We start from the raw sequence: 20164 nt of genomic DNA, 5'->3' as shown, positions 1-20164 counted from the left end.
ACATTTCACTGAGCGCATAGGTCCTATTTGACCTCGAGCTAGAGGTATGCACACCTTGTTTAGGTTTTATTGACTTTAGAGTCACCGTGAAGGTTAAAATGTACCTATGACCTGGATACATGTTTAAACTAAATTTTCTCGCTCTATCGATTGCCGATGTAAAAAAGGAGGTGTTCGTTAAAAAAAAAGTTGACCTTGGAAAAACAATGGCGTTTCTTGTCAAGATCAAAACAAAGATCACGATTGAATTTCTCGTTAAAAACCACTTCAAACATGAACTTCACCTCTCTGAAAAATATTTGACTTGAGGAAATATTCAGCCATCCCGGGATTTTTTTAACAACCTCTACTAAACGGTATGTGAGACCTCATTAAAAATGAAATCACGCGCCTATACTTGAAGGTTAAAAACGCTTTTTACCAGTTCAGACGTCCTATTTAACCGTATAAGGCTAATGATTGCCTTTTTTTAAAAATAGTTCTAATAATAAAGAATTTTTTAGGAATAAAATGAGCCCTACAATAGTAGGATTAAGTTGATGCCTCCATTCTATACATCTCGATGTCGCGTTCGGTGGTGCACCACGCCACGTCGCGTTAGGCGGTGTACAGCGTCATGTTGCATTTAGGCAATGTACAGCCCTACGTCGCGTTTAGTCGCTACATATTTCCAGATCTTATGCTTATGCACACGTATTGAGCTATACAGTGGCCAAATGTAACGTGGCGCAGTATACCGCCTAAACGATACGTGGCGCGGTATAGAATGGAGGCGTCGAACTAAGAATTGCAACTTTTACCGAAAGGGAAAGCAAAAACATAAGTCTCGAAATTAACCTGAGGTGTTTTTGGTTCGTCAGTCTTTATTTTTGAACCTTAGATAACTTTAGTACATCATTCAAGATCCCAAATAAAATTTTCTGATCTCAATCTTTAATAAAACCTTTACCTTTTCAACTCTCCAATTGCGTTATGCGAAATATTACAAATCTTCAGTTTCGTAAGATCTGATAGATGAGAAGCTTCAAGTTTATTGATCAAATTATTTGAAAGATCGAGGTATTCCATGTCCTTCAAACCCTTAAATTGATTCTTTTTCAATTCCTGTAATTTGTTGCCATGAAGGTCCAATGACTTTAGTTTCTTCAAAGGAGAGAAACTCTCTACTGATATTGAAGTCAACGACCCTGTACAAAAAATAATTTTCATTCACTCTCTTTCATAGAAATACAGTAAACTCTTGCCCCATACTGCGCTATTTTAAATTGTGCGGTTCTACCACCTCCCACCAAGATCCCTGTACGGTCTCGCTAACGTAAGTGGCTGACCAGTTAACAAGAAGCCCGAAGAGCGGGAACGCCGTCATTGGTTTGAATTAGGTATTGTGGCATGATGTCATGGGAATGCATACGAGGTTTTGAAAAAAATATTCCGAACGTAAAAGTAAGTCACAAATGTACAATTAATATTTTTGAAGTGTAGAATGTATTTTCTCCGTCATTTTTCATCGTGACGTCATGCTACAAAACTCAATATTCCGAGAAATATTTGATTATATCATACTGGTTTTTTAGTTGGGAAATTGTACAATTTCAAGGAAATGTTATATTTGGCACGAAGTAAGTCAACAAAAACATTTGGCAAACACTGATATACATGATGCGCAAATGCGTACACATGTTTACAGCGCGCGCATCGATACAATGCCGGGGCAGTCAATGAACTTCGTTTGACAAGGATCACCTGAGGACTCGTGGTAGAGGCGGGAGCTTCTCCAGCCTTACAATATGAAAATGTTTACGTTTCGTTGCCCTTGAAATAGGCAAAAGTTCACTGTAATAATAATTATCTGAAAAATACGTCTGTCACGAAAACATCATAAGAATTGTTGTCGCGTTTCCTCAATGCCGATAAGGTTTCAGTTGAAAGACAGTGCTAAAAAATGTCACATTTTGTTAGCATAATATAACTAACAAAACTTTTAGATTTATAAATGTCGAATTTAATAATATTACATTTTCAGTTAAAGTAATTAATTTTCAATCAAGAAAAAGGAGATTTTTGACAAAATACTTACATTCACAACGAAACTGATGAATCTTTAGTAATAAAAAAAATGAATTCTCCACAAAAAGATTCATGATTGGTATATCCACGAAAAAATATTTTAATTTACAATTAATAACTGTTAATTTAAATCAAAAAATACGAATTTCTAACTAAAAAAGTAAAGTTTTTACGTAATAAAGATAAATTTAAAAGAAGTTGACTTTAAAGCACCTCTGCAACGTAGAAAATAAATTTTCTACCAAAAAAAGACATATTTTCAACAAAGTAGATGAGTTTTCAATCAAATGATTAAATGCCCATAAAAAAAAGTTTTCAACATAAAATTAAATAGTTACATTTTTAGTTACAAAAATTAATTTATGATCAGAAAAAAACTAATTCGCAACCAGGAAATTGAATTTTCAAACAAAAAGATTCATGTTCTACCAAGAAAAGAACCATTTTTAACAAAATTCATTAATTTTCAACAAAATATTTTTATTTTTAGTGGATTCAACCTATTGTTTGAATTATCAACCAAAAAGGTGTTAAGTTACTGCCAGAAAAGAAAGAATAATGGTTAAGAAAGTACCTGAATTATAAACCAAATATTTTAATTTTTAAATGAAATTTCAACCGAAAAGGTTAATTTTCTATCAAGAAAGAAAAATTTTCAACAAAATACTGGATGAATTTTCAGTTAAAAACGATACATTTTTGACAGAAAATAGAATAATTTAATTATCAGTTAGAGATATAGGTTTTCAACGAAAAAGATTAGTTTCTCACTAAACAAATAAAATTTCCACCAAAAAGATTAAGTGTATCTAAAAAAAATTTAGACAAAAAATGTTAGATTTTTTGTTTAAAAAATAAATTTTTAATAAAAAAGATTAATTTTCAACCAAAGAAATGAATTTTAAACTAAAAAAATTAATTAAAAAAATTATTTTTCACGAAAATCGTGAATTTTCAAACAAATAATTAAATTCTCAATTGAAAAATATTGATGTCCAACAAACATGATATGGTTAAATTTTCAGTTAAAAATTAAATTTTAATAAACAAATTTTAAACGAAACGAATGAATTTTGAATCGAAAAAGATTACTTTTTAACAAAATACATGAATTTTTAACATTTGTGTGCATCAGAGAACAGATAAAAATTTTAGATTTATTGATGTAAAATTTTATGATTACATTTTCAGTTAAAATAATAAATTTTTAATAAAGAAAAGGAAAATTACAACAAATTAGTTATATTTACAAGAAAACTGATGATTCTTTAATAAAAAAAAACTGAATTCTCAAGAATAAGTTTCATAGTTCATATTTCGACGAAAAAATTGTTTAATAAAATAATCCAAATTTTTCTAAAGGAAAGATAATTAGTGGTAATATGTTCTAGTTATTGAGAAAAGTTTAAAATGCAATGATGATCTGCTAGAAAACTTTGTTAAGTCAAGCTTGAAATTTTTCTCTTTATTAATACCGCTTCGCCTGCCATGCTCTGTTTCATGAAACTACTATTTGCACTGACCGTTACTTATTTCTATCCTTTCCATTTTCGAAGCCGCCATACTTCCTGTGAAAAATTCGTTACTCATTGACTCCAATCGATGTCCCCTAATAACTAAAATCGAAAGGTTTCCCAGAATTTGTAAGGCCTCCTTTGGAAATTTTTCGAGATTACTGCCCGTCATATGAAGTTCTTGTAAAGTTCGATTCACACCAAGAAAACTGTGTTCATCAATAAATTTGATAGGGGTGTCAATCAGTCGTAAAATCCGAATATTGAGTGGATAAAATGCTGGACCATAAATTCGAGCTGAAAAATATGTAAAAAGTTTAATTTTATTGCTATCTTAGATCATATCTGATTTTTGTGAAATATTTGAAATTTTTGTCAAATATTTGAAATCTTTTTTCTATCTTTGAATACTTTCCGAAAGATTTGAGATAATTCTGAAACCCTGGCATATCTTGGAAATATAATGAATTGTCTCAAATCTTTGACATCTTCTAAAATGTTTTGAAATTATTAAACATCTTTGAAATCTCTCAAAATCATAGAATATTTTTCAGATGTTTTTGAAATGTTTAAAATATTTGTGAAATCTTTTGAAATGTTCAGAATTATTTAAAAATACTTAAATATCTGTAAAATATTTGAAGTTTTTGTGAAATATTTGTACAATATTTGAAATTTTTGTGAAATATTTGATGTCTGTGTGAAAATCTTTAGAATTTCTGTTAAATTATTGAAATCTTTAAAACCTTTTTAAATCTTTTGAAATCTTGTTATTGATTTAAAGTCTTTGAAATTTCTGTTAAATATCTAAAATAATCGAAAATCTGTAAAATCATTTTAAATATTTATGATTTTCTTGGGAAATTTTTGTAAAATATTTTAAATCTTTGTGCAATATTTGAAATTTATTTACAATCATAGATATCTTTGTGAAATTCTAGAAATCTGTGAAATTTTTTGAACACATTTAAATCTTTTAAATCTTCTGAAATTGTTTGAAACCTTGCAAAGTTTTTAAAATCTTTGAAGATTCCGTCAAATATCTGAAATTATCGACAAAATTGTTAACTATTTAAAATATTTGAAATCTTTGTGAAATCTTTGTTCAATTTTTGGTGAAATGTTGGAAAGATTTGTCCAATCTTTGACATTTTTGTAAAATATTTGAAATCTTTGGGAAACTTTTGAATTATTCGTCAGAGTTGAGATTTTTTGAAATCCTGGTATCTCTTGGAAATCTTTTAAACTGTCTTAAATCTTTGATATCTGCAACCTTTTGAAATCTGTAAAATTATTTAAAATCTTTTTAAAATATTTGAAATCATCGAAAATTTTTAAAATTGAAATCTCTGAAATCTTTGCGAAATCATTGCAATTTTTTGAATCTGTGTGCAATCTTTGAGGTTTTTGTGAAATATTTGAAATCTTCATGAAGTATTGGAAGTCTTTTCGAGATTTTTAAATCTTTGTGAAATATTCGAAATCATCGAGCAATCTTTAAAATCTTTGTGAAATCTTTGAAATCTCTGTAAAATCCTTCTAAATTTTTAATCTGTGCGAACTCTTTAAAACTTTTTGAACTCTTTTAAATCTTCTAAAACCTTTCGCAATATTTAAAATTATTTAAAATCTTTAAAATTTCTGTAAAATATTTCAAATCATCGACATTTTTTTTATTCATTTGAAATCTTTTGAATCTTTTTGAAAATTTTGAAATCATTTTGCTATATTATAAGGCTTTGCGAAATATTTAAAGTCTTCGTGGAATTTTTGAAATCTTCTTGAAATGTGAAAATCTTTGAAATCCTCGTGAAGTATTTTAAAAACTTTGTAAAATCATTGAAATTTTGGGAATCTGTGCAAAATCTTTAAATTTTTGGACTCTTTTAAATCTTCTGAGATCTGTTGAAATCTTTAAAATTATTTTTAAATCTTTGGAACCTCTGTGCAATATTGAGAATCTTCAAAAATCTCAAAAATAATTAAAAAATTGTAATGTGTTTTTAAAATATTTGAAATCATAAAAAATCTTTCAAATCATTTAAAATCTTTGTGCGAAATTTTTGATATCGTTTGTGAAAAGCTTGAGTAATAAAATATTTTGCATAAACTTGGCTACTCGTCCCGAATTTTCGGGACGACCAGTCCATTACTCTTTCCAACTCTCTTATGTTTTCAGGAGCCGAAATATTTATGAATTCTTAAAAATCTTTGTACAGTAATATGAAATCTTACAAATATTAAAAACTGGTATACATTCAAAAGACGTATGATAATCCTTATTTAATTTATGAAATAATTCAAAATTAAAATTAATCACCTATGTTGCATTTGTAGAGTATGAGTTCTTCGATAGGAACTCCTTCGTTTCCTAAATTTGCAAAGGCCAAGCTCAAGCTGGCCAAATTTGTATTCTCGCATTTTATGAAAAGGCCATCATCAGTGCCCTTGAGACAGATACAAGGCCATATAAAATTGGTCTCCGTTGGACACCGATATTTTGGTCCTGGAGGGATGTAGATCCCTGTAGTAGAGAGGACACATCCTAGGAGCAAGAACGGAAGTAACATCTCCTGCAAAATAAAAATAATAAAATAGATAAGTTTTTGAAGGCAGATTTTTTAATATTTATTTAGAAATAAAACTGTCTATTTTGTACAATTTTAATTTTCTGAATGACCCGAATTATTCTTTTTCTTAATTTTCATATTTTGGAATTATTATTCCGTCTAATTTTCATTTTTCTGAATTACTTCCTTGCACAATTTAATATGTTTTAATTGACATTTGAGAAAATCTTTATTTTTTCCTAATTTTCATTTTCTCTAATTACAATTTCCCCACCATTTTATTTTTCGAATTTCCATTTATATTCATTTTTATTTTTCCGAATTACCATAACCTAAATTTTATTTTTCTGAATTACTACTTTGCGCAATTAAAATGTTTACGAATTCCATTGGCCTTCTTTTTTAATTTTTCGACTTGCTATTAGTCAACATCTTCATTTTCTGCATTACTATTTCTCCTAATTTTAATTAATTCGTAATTATTATTTTTTCTAATTTTTATTTTTTCGAATTATTATTTTTATAATCACTTTTTGCCATCATTTTTGATGTTTCGAATTTCCATTTCCCATCATTTTCAATTTTACGAATTACCGTCTTCCCTAATTTTTATTTTTTCGAATTTCTATTTGTCACAATTTTAAATTTTCCAAATTAGCATTTCTCCTCGCATATCTCCTAGTTTTTATTTTTCCGAATTAGCACTTGGTGTCATTTTTATTTTTCTAAGTTACTTTTTTGCTAATTTTCAGCTTTGCAAATTACCATCTCTTAATTTTCGTTTTTTCAGAATTACTATTTCTTCTAATATTTGTTTTTTTTTAGACTTACTATTTTGCACAATTTTAATATTCCCAAAAACCGTTTTCCCCATTTTTATTTTTCCTAATTGCTATTTTTTCGTCATTTTAATTTTTCCTAATTACCATTTCCCCTGAATTTTATTTTTCCAAATATCTATTTGTAATATTTTTCCAAACTACCATTCCCAATTTTAATGTTTCTGAATTACTATATGTCATAACTTTCTTTTTCTGAATTAATATTACTCGTAATTTTCATTTATTGGAATTACTTATTTTATTAACTTTTAGTTTTTCCGAATTTCCATTTGTCATAATTTTTATTTTTCCCAATGAGCATTTTTCCTTTCATTTCTCCAGCTTCTATTTTTCGAATTACTATTTTCTACATTTTCATTTTTACGAATTACCATTTACCATAATATTTAGTTTGCTGAATTGCTACTTATAATAATTTCCATTTTCAGAATAAATATTTGTTCTAATTTTCATTTATAGGAAATACTATCAGCCTTAATTTCTCCGAATTATCATTTAGCATTATTTTTAACGTTTCTGTTGTATGTCCAGCCATCCGTCGAACTTTTTTCCCAGGAGGAGAAAGCTGAGGGAGTGGAAGTGATGATAAATTAAGAGGGGAAGGGAGAGGAAATGAGGGCAGGGGAAGTAATAGAAATGAGAAAAGAAGTAGTGAGGGGAAATGTGTGGAAGGAAATCCCAGGAAATTAGGGGAGGGATAGGTAGTGGAACTAAGGAGTAATAAGGGATGAGTAAGTAAAAGAAGTTAGGGAAAATTAGGGGGAAAAAGTCTCGGAAAAAGTATGTGAAGGGACAGGAAGTAGGGGAAATTATTCTTAGTCAGGAAGGGTATTAAGAGAAGTGAAGGGAGGGCTAGTAGGGTAGGGGAAGGAGAATGATAGCTGAGGAAGTGGAAGAGGTGGGAGTAGAGGAGGAAGAAGTAGGGAAAGGAAAGGGTAGCGAAGGGGGAAGTAAGGAGAGGGTAAGTGAAGGGGAAAAGGGGAAAGTAGGAGTAGGATCAAGAAGAATTGAGATTGTCACAGATGGCAATTCGGGAAAATGAAAATTATTCAATAAGGAAATAAGGGAAAACATGATAACAAACGTTAATTATGATTAATTAAACCCAGGGAGAAAGGTAATTAGGAAAAAGAAAAAATGCATTAAACTTCAATTCGGAAAAATATAAATTAGGTGAACTTGTTATTCTATGAAATGAATTTCGGTAAAATAGATATCAGGAAAAGTAGAATTTGAGGAATAATGCACCTCATTTTTGTGAAATGTATATTTCAAAGAATTAAAAAAATAACCACAGAATATTTAAAATGTTTGAAGTCATGATCCAAATATAAAGAAATTTAAAAAAACGCCCTTGATAGATTTATTGAAAAGAAATTCTTCTTTCTAACAAATTATTCCTTTAATCTTAATATTATGATTTTATTAAAAAAATGAGATCAATTTTGCATATCTTCAGTTTTCTGGGACGTGTACACAGAAGGACACTTAACTTGGTGCTATTGTTAGTCCCACATGCTGAACGGCCTTGAAAGAGATCTGCTTTATGACTAATCCTGCCCACACTCAATACGCTGTCCAATAAAAATTACATTTTATACACCTTGGGAAAAGCCGGTTTTAAGAGGTTCCCAAAGACATTTGAAAGTCTGTTTTTGTGTCATTTACACAGGAAAGAACTTATTTGCGAGGAGAGAGTTGGTCTTCTTTTGTTTCGACTCGACAGTGTCAGTTAATTGATGTTTTCTGATTTTAATAACGTTCTGCACGCGATCTGTATTGCATTGTATTGTTGTGGATTTAACAGAAAATCTCACATGATTTGAGAACGATGCATATGATTTACAGAAGTTTTCGTATTATAAGAAAATTCCAGTAAATTCGAAATGAATGAAATCATATTTTTTCATTCACCTAAAATTCTTTAAAATTGGTAGATTATTTTTTTCATTGACAAAATATCACTCTCCGCGTGTGTCAATAAATTTCTATAAGGTTCCATTTACCGCGTTTTCTTGACATATTTGTCACATGAATGTATTAAATTATTTTGTTTTTATATAAATGTTTTATTTTTAAAGTGCAAGTATACAAATTGTGACATTTATGTTCATGCTGTAATATGGTGTAATGTGTAATATGTAATATCTTGTAATATATAATTTTATGTAATATATCATATGATGTAATACGTAATATGACTTATTAGGTAATATTATGTACTATGAATTATGATTTAATATCTAATATGATTTAATACTTAGTATGGAATAATATGGTATGTAATATGATGTAAATAAAATCTTTCTAAATTAAAAAAAAATTGTCCTCAAATCTACCAGATATTTTTAGAATTTGTAGAAACCTTTTGAAAAGTTTTTACACCTTCTTAAGAATAGTTTAAAAGTTAATTTTTTAAAATTACTAAACTCATTAAAAGTTTTCCCAGGAATCTCAAGAAAATCCACATTTTGTTCAAGATTCTGGAAATCTGTTCAAATACAATACTGCCAAAATTTTTCTTGAAATTCGGAAAAATTAACAAATTTATCTACAAATCTTCCAGATTCTGTTATGTCATTTTTGAAAATCTTTTCGAATCTTTTTAAACATTCTGTTCAAATTAATTTTAAAAATATCTTTTTTAAATTTTGCCAGCAATTTTAGGAAAATTTGGTTATTATCCTGAAACCTTAAAAATTTTCAAGAAGCTTTAAGATTTGTACTTCAAAATATTCACAAATATATAATTTTAAAAGGTTCTTGAATTGTTATCAACTTTTAACTTGAATTTAAATCCATTTAAAACGTCTAAAGATCCCTTAAGCTTACGCGATTTTTTAAATAAAATGGATACATTTTCTCCATTGATTATTAATGTAATTATTATTTAGATAGGCTTAAATTTCTCATCAAACTGATGTTTTCAGCCTTTCTTTTTTAAACAAAAAAAATGAAAGGTCTCTCCAATCATAAACGCGGGTTTCGCGACAACAATAGTTTCGAGATATTAATCGAGAATGGCGCCATTCACTTTTAAAATAATGGACAAGTAGCAAAATCGCGCGCATGCGTGTTTATCGAAGTTTCGAAAAAGATATTTAATTTTATTGATAAAGAAGAGCAGTTATCAGAAATAAAAAAATAATTTGTAAAATCAGCTTTATATCACAGTAACTGTTTTATTCGAAATTCGTTTTTGTTTGTTTGAAATTAATTTTTTTAACGAAAAATTTAACTTTTACTATATTATTAGTTTAAAATTGATCGCTTTTAGTTGAAAAGTAATTTTTTTTTGAATTCGTTCTTTTTGGTAGAAAATTAATCTTCTTATTACAAAATTCTTCTTTTTGCTTGAAAAATCAACAGTTAATTAGCAATTTTTTCTCTCTCTTGACTGAAAAATCTTCATTGGTTAGAAATTAAACTCATTGTAAAAAGTCGTATCTTCTGTTTGAATTCAATTATTTTAGTTTAGAATTAAAATATTTATTAGTTGAAGCATTAAATACTATATTTTTCGTTCGGAATTCATCTTTTTTGGTATGTAAATTTAATCGCTTGGTTCAAACTCAAGCTCTTTTTCAAAATTAATTTTTATTTTTTTCTTAAATAACTAATTTTTTGAAATGTAGATATAACTATTTCAATATTCCATCATTTTAGTTAAAATTTATTCGCTTTAGTTAAGCACCAATATTTTTAAATAAAAATTTAATTGTTTAATTTTTCAAACAGATTTTCCCTTTTAGTTGAAAATTCGTCTGGTTTAGTTAAAATTTATCTTCTTGTTTAAAACTTTATAATTTTGGCTTAAAATTTAAATATTCTAGTCAAGGATTCATGATCTTTAGTTAAGAATTCATCTTTTTAGTTTTAAATATATTTATTTTAAAATGATTTTAATTATTCCTAAAATTTTGAAAAATATTTGAAAATTATAAAAAATGCCCTTAAATTTTCCAGATTTTTTTCGATATTTGTGGACATCTTCTAAAATGTTTTGAAACCTTTATAAATTTTTAAAAAAATTAATTTTTCACATAAAAAGTAATTCACAATTTCCCTAGGAATCACAACAAAAAATGTTTGTTTTCTTGAAGTCTTTCAAACTTCTTAAAAAGTTTCAAAAATTTCCTTTACGTTCTCAAAAATAAATAAAACAACCTTTAAATGTTCCAGATTCTGTTTTGACAACTTTGGAAATCTTTTGAAATGTTTTAAAGTCTTTTTAAATATTCTCTTATAAATTAATTTTTCAAAATAAGAAGACAGATTATATTGTTGTATAGATTATAAGAAATATTTGTGATTATTGTGAAACCTTTCAAAATCCTTATAAAGCTTCAAAATTATTATTTCCAAATATTCAAAGATACACACTTTTTAAAACTATTTTGAAATGTTTTCAACTTTTAAATTATTTTCGAATCTTTTTGAAACTTCTTCATGTTTTTTAATATTACTCGAATGTTTCATAAAACTGTAATATTGTTAATTAAAATTTTGGCTTTAAAATCGTACATATTCTTTTTCAAAATGTTGAGAAATAATTTTAAACTGTTTGGAGTAATTTCCAGAAGTTTTAGACATATAGTCGAAAATAGCGCCATGCACTTTTTAACAATTGGATTTGCTCAAGTCTAAAATAAATTGCACGAAGTACAAAAAATCATTACCGGTTGGCTTCCTCATTCACAAGTTTCTTTCATGTTTAATTCATGCTTTTTGGTACAGATTTTCTCTATATTTTCCCTTTAGGAAACTAATATATAACTAATACATTTGAAGAATGTAATTATAAATTGAAATTTTCAAAAGTTCTGCACGGAAAATAATTATTCTTAGATTATTATCTTGTTTGGTAAACTTAAGAATCAGATGTAGGCACTGAGGCACACATTTTGTGTTACATATAAACCCTTGCACTTTGTAACATCGAGTATATATAAACAGTTATATAGCAAAATATAAAATACCATGAAAATAATATATAAAATACTTTTATATAACATTAGCGTGATTACAAATTTTTATAAAATATTAGAGTAATATAAGGAGACATTAAGAGGTTTCAAATAGATTAAAAATTAATTAAAAAGTTGAAAGCATTTCAAAAAAGTTTTAAAATATGTATATTTTTAAGAACTTCGAAATAACAATTTTGAAGCTTTATACGAATTTTGAAAGATCTCGCAATAATACGAAATATTTATTATAATCCATTGGATAATTTAAATCGTCTTCTTACTTTGAAACAGTTAAATGTCAAAGCAGATACTTAAAAAGGCTATCGAATCTATCACAATTAATATAAAGCAAACAATAATTAAAATAATTTTTTTTTCTATATTAATGTCAGACTAAGACATCTTTTATAAAAATTCTTACTAACAATTATGTTAATTGGCATGCTTTGCCTCATTTCCGCTTCTAAATGTAGTCAGTAACTTATTATTGGATAATTACAGTAAAAGAATGCCTTCTGTGTATTTAAAAATGATCCAATTTTTAAAAAGTACATGGCGTAATTTTGTATTATTTCTTGAAACTATCGCATTCTCGAAAGTTTTGCTGTCGGAAAATTCGCATTCATGATTGGATGAGCTGTCGTTCCTTTGTCTCGCTTAAAATAAAAAGTTTTCAAACGTCAGGTTTAGGAATAATGTAAATTTTATCTAAAAAGATAATTTGAAGATTTCTAAAAGAAAGCTTTTTAGGAATTTAAAAAAAATTTAAAGAGAATAAAAAAAAATTTCTTAAAATTTCTGGGCAAATTTAAACTGATTTTTTTCTTTTGGAAAAACAATTTCAAGAGAAAATTGACAAAGATTTCAAAATATTTAAAGTTATTTCTTAACATTTCTAAAAAGAATTTTGACGATTTTAAAGATAAATTTCTCAGTTAGTAAAATGACAAAGTTTCGTAAAAAATTCGATCAAGTTTAGGAGACCTTTAGAAGTTTAAGAAAGAATACAAATTAATTTGAAAGTCGATTAAATTTAAAGGAAGTTAGAAAAAAACTTAAATTTTTTAATACTTAGATATTCAAATTTTTATTGTTTTTAATTTAATTTTATGTAAATAGCGAACAAATATCAATTCTTTGCTTTTTTAAAAATGTTTTTATGCAAAATTCTGCTACGCTCAGTATTTTCTGGAGTTGAGGTATGGAAGCAACAAATGTTTGCTTATTAATGTTATTGTTTATGAACAAATTCTAATATTAAATAGTGAACATTGTCGATTGTTCACTTTAAAGTATGTAATAGTATGACGTTAAACTTACTTTATTTTGTCCACACGGATAATAATGATAATAATTGTAAAATTTATAAACAAATCGATATATTTATATTATATAATATATAATAAATCTGCGAAAATCGTTCAGATTTACTCGGCGGTTTAGAAGATATGGTGTCTTCAAAAAAGTCGGGTAGTAAAATTAAAGTTTCTGTTACTTCCTGCTTTTCATGTAATGTTTTTACTGACACATGAAATAAAATTTTCAGACACAGAAACAAAATTCAACACATTTGTTCTAAAACATGACTTGGCAACTTTTAACGACATACTAGTGCGAATTTGCACCACTTAAGACTTTTTAAGTGTCTCATTTGACTGCTCGCAGACAAATGAATGTCTGTTTATGCGTGGTGTAGAAAGAATATCGGTTTTACTGAAATGTTTAACTTAGATTTGCCTTTTTAGTTATGAACAAATAGTAAATAAACATTAGAGATATTCATATTTTAAACAATCTCTTTCTTTATTTTAAATATACATTTCTGAAATAAAACAGATATTTAAAATATTCTTTAAATTTTCTAAATGGACTCTCGGTAAGCACTTATGTGAGAGAAGATAATTATAAACATTAATCGATTGTTTGAGAAACTATGCCTGTTAATTAACATTATTTGTTACTTTAATAAGTAAAAATCGGATAAAAAGTTGAAAAATTGAGAAGAACCACAACTATCTGGTATTAATAAAAAAGAAGAGAGTTCTAAGCAATAATAATTTTCTTAAATCATTATTTGTGCTAAATTAAATTAAATATTAACTCACTCCAAGTGAAAAGTATACAAGTAGTTGCAAGTTTCAGAAAAAACTGCAACTTTCTAGCACTATTTAAATTGAATATTGTTAACGATAATATTAAATTGGTTTGAACAACTTTAATTAATCTTTTATGTCACCCTAACTGGCAATTGGACAAAAAGTGGATTTTTTTTAAAAACTAAGATTTTCTATAATTATTTAAAAAGACTATTATTACAAGTAATAATAAATTGCTTAAACAATTATGTTTATTAACATTAATAAAGCATTATCTCACTCTAATAAATAATTACACGAAAAGTGGAACATTTTTGAAGAAAAGGTTCCTAAAAACAATATTAAATTGTTTAAACAATTTATTTGAACATGTAGTTAGTGGCATGAAGTTATATTTGATATATTAAAAATAATTCGTATTTAGAAAAAACACAGGAAATCATAATTAGTGCCAAGAACTCGCAAAATCCATTTGTTCACTTATGGGGTTTTCTTGTAACCTTATAAAACAGACTTAAGACTCACCTATTGTTGACGATTCTAAATAGAATTTACATAAACTTTTTTTTCTTATGGAAAATATGTGTGTTAAACTTCGAGCAGTATGCTTGGAAATTCGAAAAAAATGTTTGATCACCTTATACATAGAAAAAATCAATATCGGTTAAAAAATACCGCTAAATGTGAAAAAGTAAATTTTAGATGTGCGCCATGGTGCGTGGGTCGAACGTCGTGGGCATATTGCAAGTAAATGTTTGACACTCGTCGTAATACAAATGTGGGTGATAAATTAAAATCATAAATAAGTCATTGAGAGTTTAACTATCTTCTTACAAAGATGAGATGATTCAACTAGTACGAGGCTGCTGTTCTTTTATAGAAAACCGGATTTATTACTACTTCTATTGTGATTTTTCATTATTTTTAAGAGGCGGACTTAGACCCTTTCTGTATTCTTAATTTAGTGCAAGATAGCCTCCTAAACGTTTAAACTCCGGTTCAATGAATAATTTCATCACTGAAATTATTTTTAACGCTGATGTAAGAGATGACCTTTTCCTTAAAATCCTAATGCATGAAAAACAAAACAGAAAAAGAAAAGGTTTATATTACTCTTCTGTTCTTTATACGGCTCAAATACAGTTTTTAATAATTATATAATATTTATAATATTTATGGTATATATTATATATCTGTATTTATTTATTTTTTTATGTCACAAGTCATTTCGTTTAAAAAATTGTAATGTGTTAATTTGACTATGATTTAAAAAAATATATTCACAGCTTTTTCATTGCTAAAGGTTTATTAAGCACCGAAATTTTTATTTTTATTTATAAAATTGTTAATCAATCAAAATTGTAACTCTACACGCTAAATTTGACTGATTAAATTACACAGCCTCCAAAAAAAAGTTTCTTGATCTAGAAATGAGACCCCTCATTTCCTATATGGATTTTGTCCCTCTGCTCACGAATCTGAAGAATGATGTGATTTTTAAAAATTGATAACAGACATTTCACTGATTAATCAGTGATTCCGGAATTATTCACTATTTGGTTCAGGTACGTTATTTGTCGTTTTAAAAGTATCGAAACTTTTCATCTTTTTAAATAATTGATCATATTTATGGGTGTTTAAGTTTTTATTATGACTATTTGATTAAATCTACTAAAATATTATTTCATTATGACTGCTAACTTAACATGGTGCAATGCTTCCCACTTTCAAAATTGTTTATTTCACTGAGTGAATAAGTGCCTTTTCATGATTTATTGATTGATTCAGATTTACACAGTATTGCAGGGCAGCGCTCTTTCACTGGCATACCCGCAATTTTCAGTTATTTGCCTGCAGTTATTTAACATACCAAATGGTTGTCCTGCAAAATATTGCACAAAACAAGTCAAATGATACTTCTTGCCTATTTTTCTTTTTTTCTTTTTTAAATCACGTAATTCTAAAAAAAATTATTTTTCACAAAATTCGATAATTTTGAGGTTATGTGAAAACTAAAGGTTACACGATAAAATGACCTTCAGATTCATATTCAGAGGGCTAAAATCCATGGGAAATGATGGGTCTCGTTTCAGTAAATAATTAAAATTGATCATAGATGACTGATTAACGCATTGAGAGTTACGTATTGGATCAATCAAAATGAATTATTTAATTAGAGAAAATGACTGATTACGTTATTCAAAATGACTTTATTTAGATCATTCAAAATTGCTGAATCGATCAGTGAACGTTACTGATTAGATCAATTTGCCTTTATTGATATAAAAGAAATCTGCTTGGTTCAGACCAATTATTATTGTTGAATACGACTGTTTTTTATTTCAAATAAAAATATTTTTGATCTGAAATATCGGTTATTATAAATTTTGTTAAGAATTCAGATTTTTAAATAAAAAATGCAACTACAGTTAAAATTGTTTGGACCAATGATTTATTTTAGTTGAAAGTTCACCTATGTGTTTGAAAATATAACTATTTCATTCAAAGTTCGTTTTTTTTTTAAATTAGTTCTATTGATTCAAAATTGAACTTCTCCATTTCTTGTTGAAAATTAATCTTTTTTAAGTAAAAATTCAACTGTTTTGTTGAGGATTTAATTTTAACAAACGTGAATTTTTTATGGTCGACAATGACTTGTTTTGATTGAAAATTGAACTATTCCTTTTTTGGTTGAAAGTTGTGTTTTAATTGCAAATTCAGATACAGTGAAATTCTTATATAGCGCAGATTTCGGGGCTGATAGTGGTAAGGAACTAACTCAGTATAGCCCGCTCCGCTTTTGTTTGTTCACGTCTGAGTACGTGCCTGAGTGACAACCGAATTTCCGGGCACCCCGCGATGCTCCTTTTACATTTACATGCGGCGCGGCGTCAATTCTCAGAAGTTCTATAGAAGGGAGGGCTATTGAAGGGTTTCACTGTATTTGGATTAATCTTTTTTACGTTAAAATTTCGTCTTTTTAATAGAAAATTAATATTTTTCACGGAAAATTAATGTTTGTGCCGGAAAATTCATTTTTTTAAATTGAACTAGGGTAGGTAGAAATCAGCAGTGCTTTCATAAAAATTTAAAGTTTTGGTATATATAAATCTGAGTTCGGATTCATTCGGATAGAAACTTTGGTTCAGATTGGTTCAAATTGGAAGTTCGGATTGAATTGGATGAATTTTTAAACTATTTCGATCGAGCGAGATGTAGATTTTTTCTGGTTTAGTTCGGTTTGGCTCGGACAGATTTCGGAATGAATCGGAATAAATTCCCATCCAAAACTTTCACCATGGTCTCGCCTTTAGAATCAAAATAAAGTGTGTATTCTTCATTAAAATAACATTTATGAGTTCAGCACATAAACGAAAACCCTTATCTTTATTGTATAATATTAAATTAAAAATTCTCTCTGCAAGTTAATTAGGAATCATTAATATTGCCCAACTGGATCGCATAATCGGGCATAGAGAAAACTCACCGTTACAATGCTAGACTGAAGACCAACCTGGGAGTAATTGGGGCACCAAATTGCTGCCTAATTGGTAGTTGGGCAACCTGACTGGGACCTATTTTGGCCCTAATTTACTCTTACGCCGGGGGGGGGGGGGGGGGGGGGGGTATTTATCTTCTGACATGCTTTAAAAAGACAGAAAATACTCTTGACAAGTGCCTCCGGGACTTTGAAAGAGTAAAAAGAAAGGCATGTTGATCTAGTTTTGCTGCAAGGTATTTGTGCAATGTATTAAATGTTCTTGGAACAAGTGACCCTTGTAGCAGTCAATATATATCCTGATATCTACATACCATACTCGATTTTCTTGCATACTCGCATTGTTTTATTTTATGTTTATTTTTTGTTGGCATATGGGACGATTTATCATCAGTGAAGTAATCGATTTATTACGTGTTGAGATCACACTGAGGCAAATTAAAAATTAAAAAATTGGTTTATCCGTTACATACAGTATTTAGGACCTCTTCATTTCCTTGAAAAGGTTTAACCCGCTAATTATTTTTTTCATAAGAATGGAATAAATATCAATTTAATTTATTTAAAATTCTATAATTTTACTTCATTTTTAATAATTTATTCATTATATACTTTAATTATTATTGTAAAAATTATTTTATATGTAATTTTTGGCTTTTTTCTGCAATTTTGAACTACTCTCTTTCGAACTCAGTAAAAATGCAACTAATTAGATCAGCGCTAAAGATTTGAATTGATATATCAGTTAGTTAAAAAAAAAATACTTAAAAAATTTTTTCAACTATATCAAAAACAGTCTTCACAAACCAAAATAATTTAAAAGCAGGGGAAATGATGTGATTTTTCACGAAAATAGTAGAATAAATTCTTTGAAATGAAATGAATTTGGTGACTACATTAAACTGAATCTGAAAAGCTCTACATTTTCAACTAGAATGAGGAATTCTCAATGAAAAATTAATTTCGAACAAAATAGTTCAATTTTTAATAAAGATAATTTTATACCCAAAATATGATTTTTCAACTAAAGAGTTAAATTTTCAACTGATAATGGTCAATTTTGAACCAAGCAGTGGAATTTTCCACTAAAAACTTAAATTTTTATTTAAAAAAGTTAAATTAAAAAAATAATAATCATTTTTAAGAAAATAGTTGCATTTTTGTACGAAAGTTAAGAGATTAATTTTCTAATTGTTAAATTTTAAGGTCTAAAAGACGAATTTTTAACTTGCAAATATGAAATTTTAACATAAAAGTACAATTTTAACCAAAGAGTTCATTTTTCACCAAATAGTTAAATTTCAAACCAAAAAGGATGACTTTGTCATACAATTTTTCAAATTTGAAGCCAGAAAGATGAATTTCTTACAGAATACATGTATTTTCATCTAAAAAAATAAATATTTAAACAGAAATACAATATAGTTACATCTTCAATTAAAAAAGCTGATTTTCAATTTATAAAAAGACCGAATTATCAATAAAATAAATTTAAGTGAAATTTTTTTTTTTTTAATTTTCATGTAAAGAAGACGAATTTTCAATACAAAAATATGAATTTTTAACAAAAAACTACATTTTTAAGAAAACATTTATTTTTCAACCAAACAGCTGAATTTTAAAAATAGAGCTTCCTCTATGAGGAAGCAACAAAGATAACTTTTGTTACAAAATTGTTAAATTAGGCCAAAAAGACAAATTTTCTACAGTATACACTATGCATGAAGTATCAACTAAAAAATATCATTATTTAACCAAAAGTTGAATATAGTTACATTTTAAATTAAAAAAGTTAATTTTTCGATTGAAAAAAGAAAAATTTAGCAAAAAAGTTAGACTTTCCACAAAATTGTTGAATTTTCAACTAGAGTTATGAAATATCAACTAAAAATATGAATTTTCAAACAATTCTACTAATTCACATTTAGAGAGTACGTACTCCCTTTTGTAACATAATCTTGGCGGACTCAATTTTTGCATTCTCATTCATGAGAGTGTAATATATTCGTCCAAATTTTCGATCTTTGGTTTTTAACGGATCTTTACGTTTCGGCACTCACAGAATCCGAAAATCATAAAATTTTATTGATTTTATTTTCAAAATTTGAAGAAAAAAAATGTTCAAATTAAAATTTTTTTGTCAAAGTTTCTTATAGATAGTTAGAAGACTTGCAAATTATCCAAATAAAAGTTTTAATTTTAATAAAAAGTTAGAAAAGTTATATACTTTAAAAAATTTTGAAAATGTTCAGAAAAATAGAAATAAAAATAAAAATAGAAAATTTGAATAAGAAATATTTATAAGTTTTAGATATTTTTGTCAAATTTTCTGGTACGCGTCAAAAAGACTTGATAATTATCCTAATAACATTTTTAAATCCGATGAAACCTCAAAACGTTATATGATTTTTAACATTTAAAAAATTTTCAAAAATAGCAAAAAAAAAATTTAACAGGTTAAGTAAGATTTACTAATCACAGTTTCGATTTAATTTATAGTATTTACGATATTTGAAAAAAAAAATTAGTTAAAGTGTACGCATTAAACGTAAGAAAACGAGCGGGAACATCAAAAAATTATGTAAGATGATTTGAAAGCGGGGGTT

The 20164-nt window shown here is 27.2% G+C and overlaps 1 protein-coding gene across 1 annotated transcript in view; it reads right to left on the bottom strand.

Annotated features, from left to right (window-relative positions):
- LOC117180798 overlaps positions 1-20164 on the bottom strand; it is a 90210-nt gene that overhangs the window by 24352 nt on the left and 45694 nt on the right. The window contains exons 9-11 of the mRNA XM_033373308.1: positions 5902-6154; positions 3591-3878; positions 950-1187 (exon numbers count right to left, since the gene is read on the bottom strand). Coding sequence (XP_033229199.1) covers positions 950-1187; positions 3591-3878; positions 5902-6154 — 779 coding nt within the window. The remainder of the gene's footprint in view (positions 1-949; positions 1188-3590; positions 3879-5901; positions 6155-20164) is intronic.

This window comes from Belonocnema kinseyi, chromosome 1 (assembly GCF_010883055.1).
Source record: "Belonocnema kinseyi isolate 2016_QV_RU_SX_M_011 chromosome 1, B_treatae_v1, whole genome shotgun sequence".
Taxonomy (NCBI): domain Eukaryota; kingdom Metazoa; phylum Arthropoda; class Insecta; order Hymenoptera; family Cynipidae; genus Belonocnema; species Belonocnema kinseyi.
Note: the sequence above shows the minus strand (reverse complement) of the source record. Positions and strands in the feature narration are given on the sequence as shown.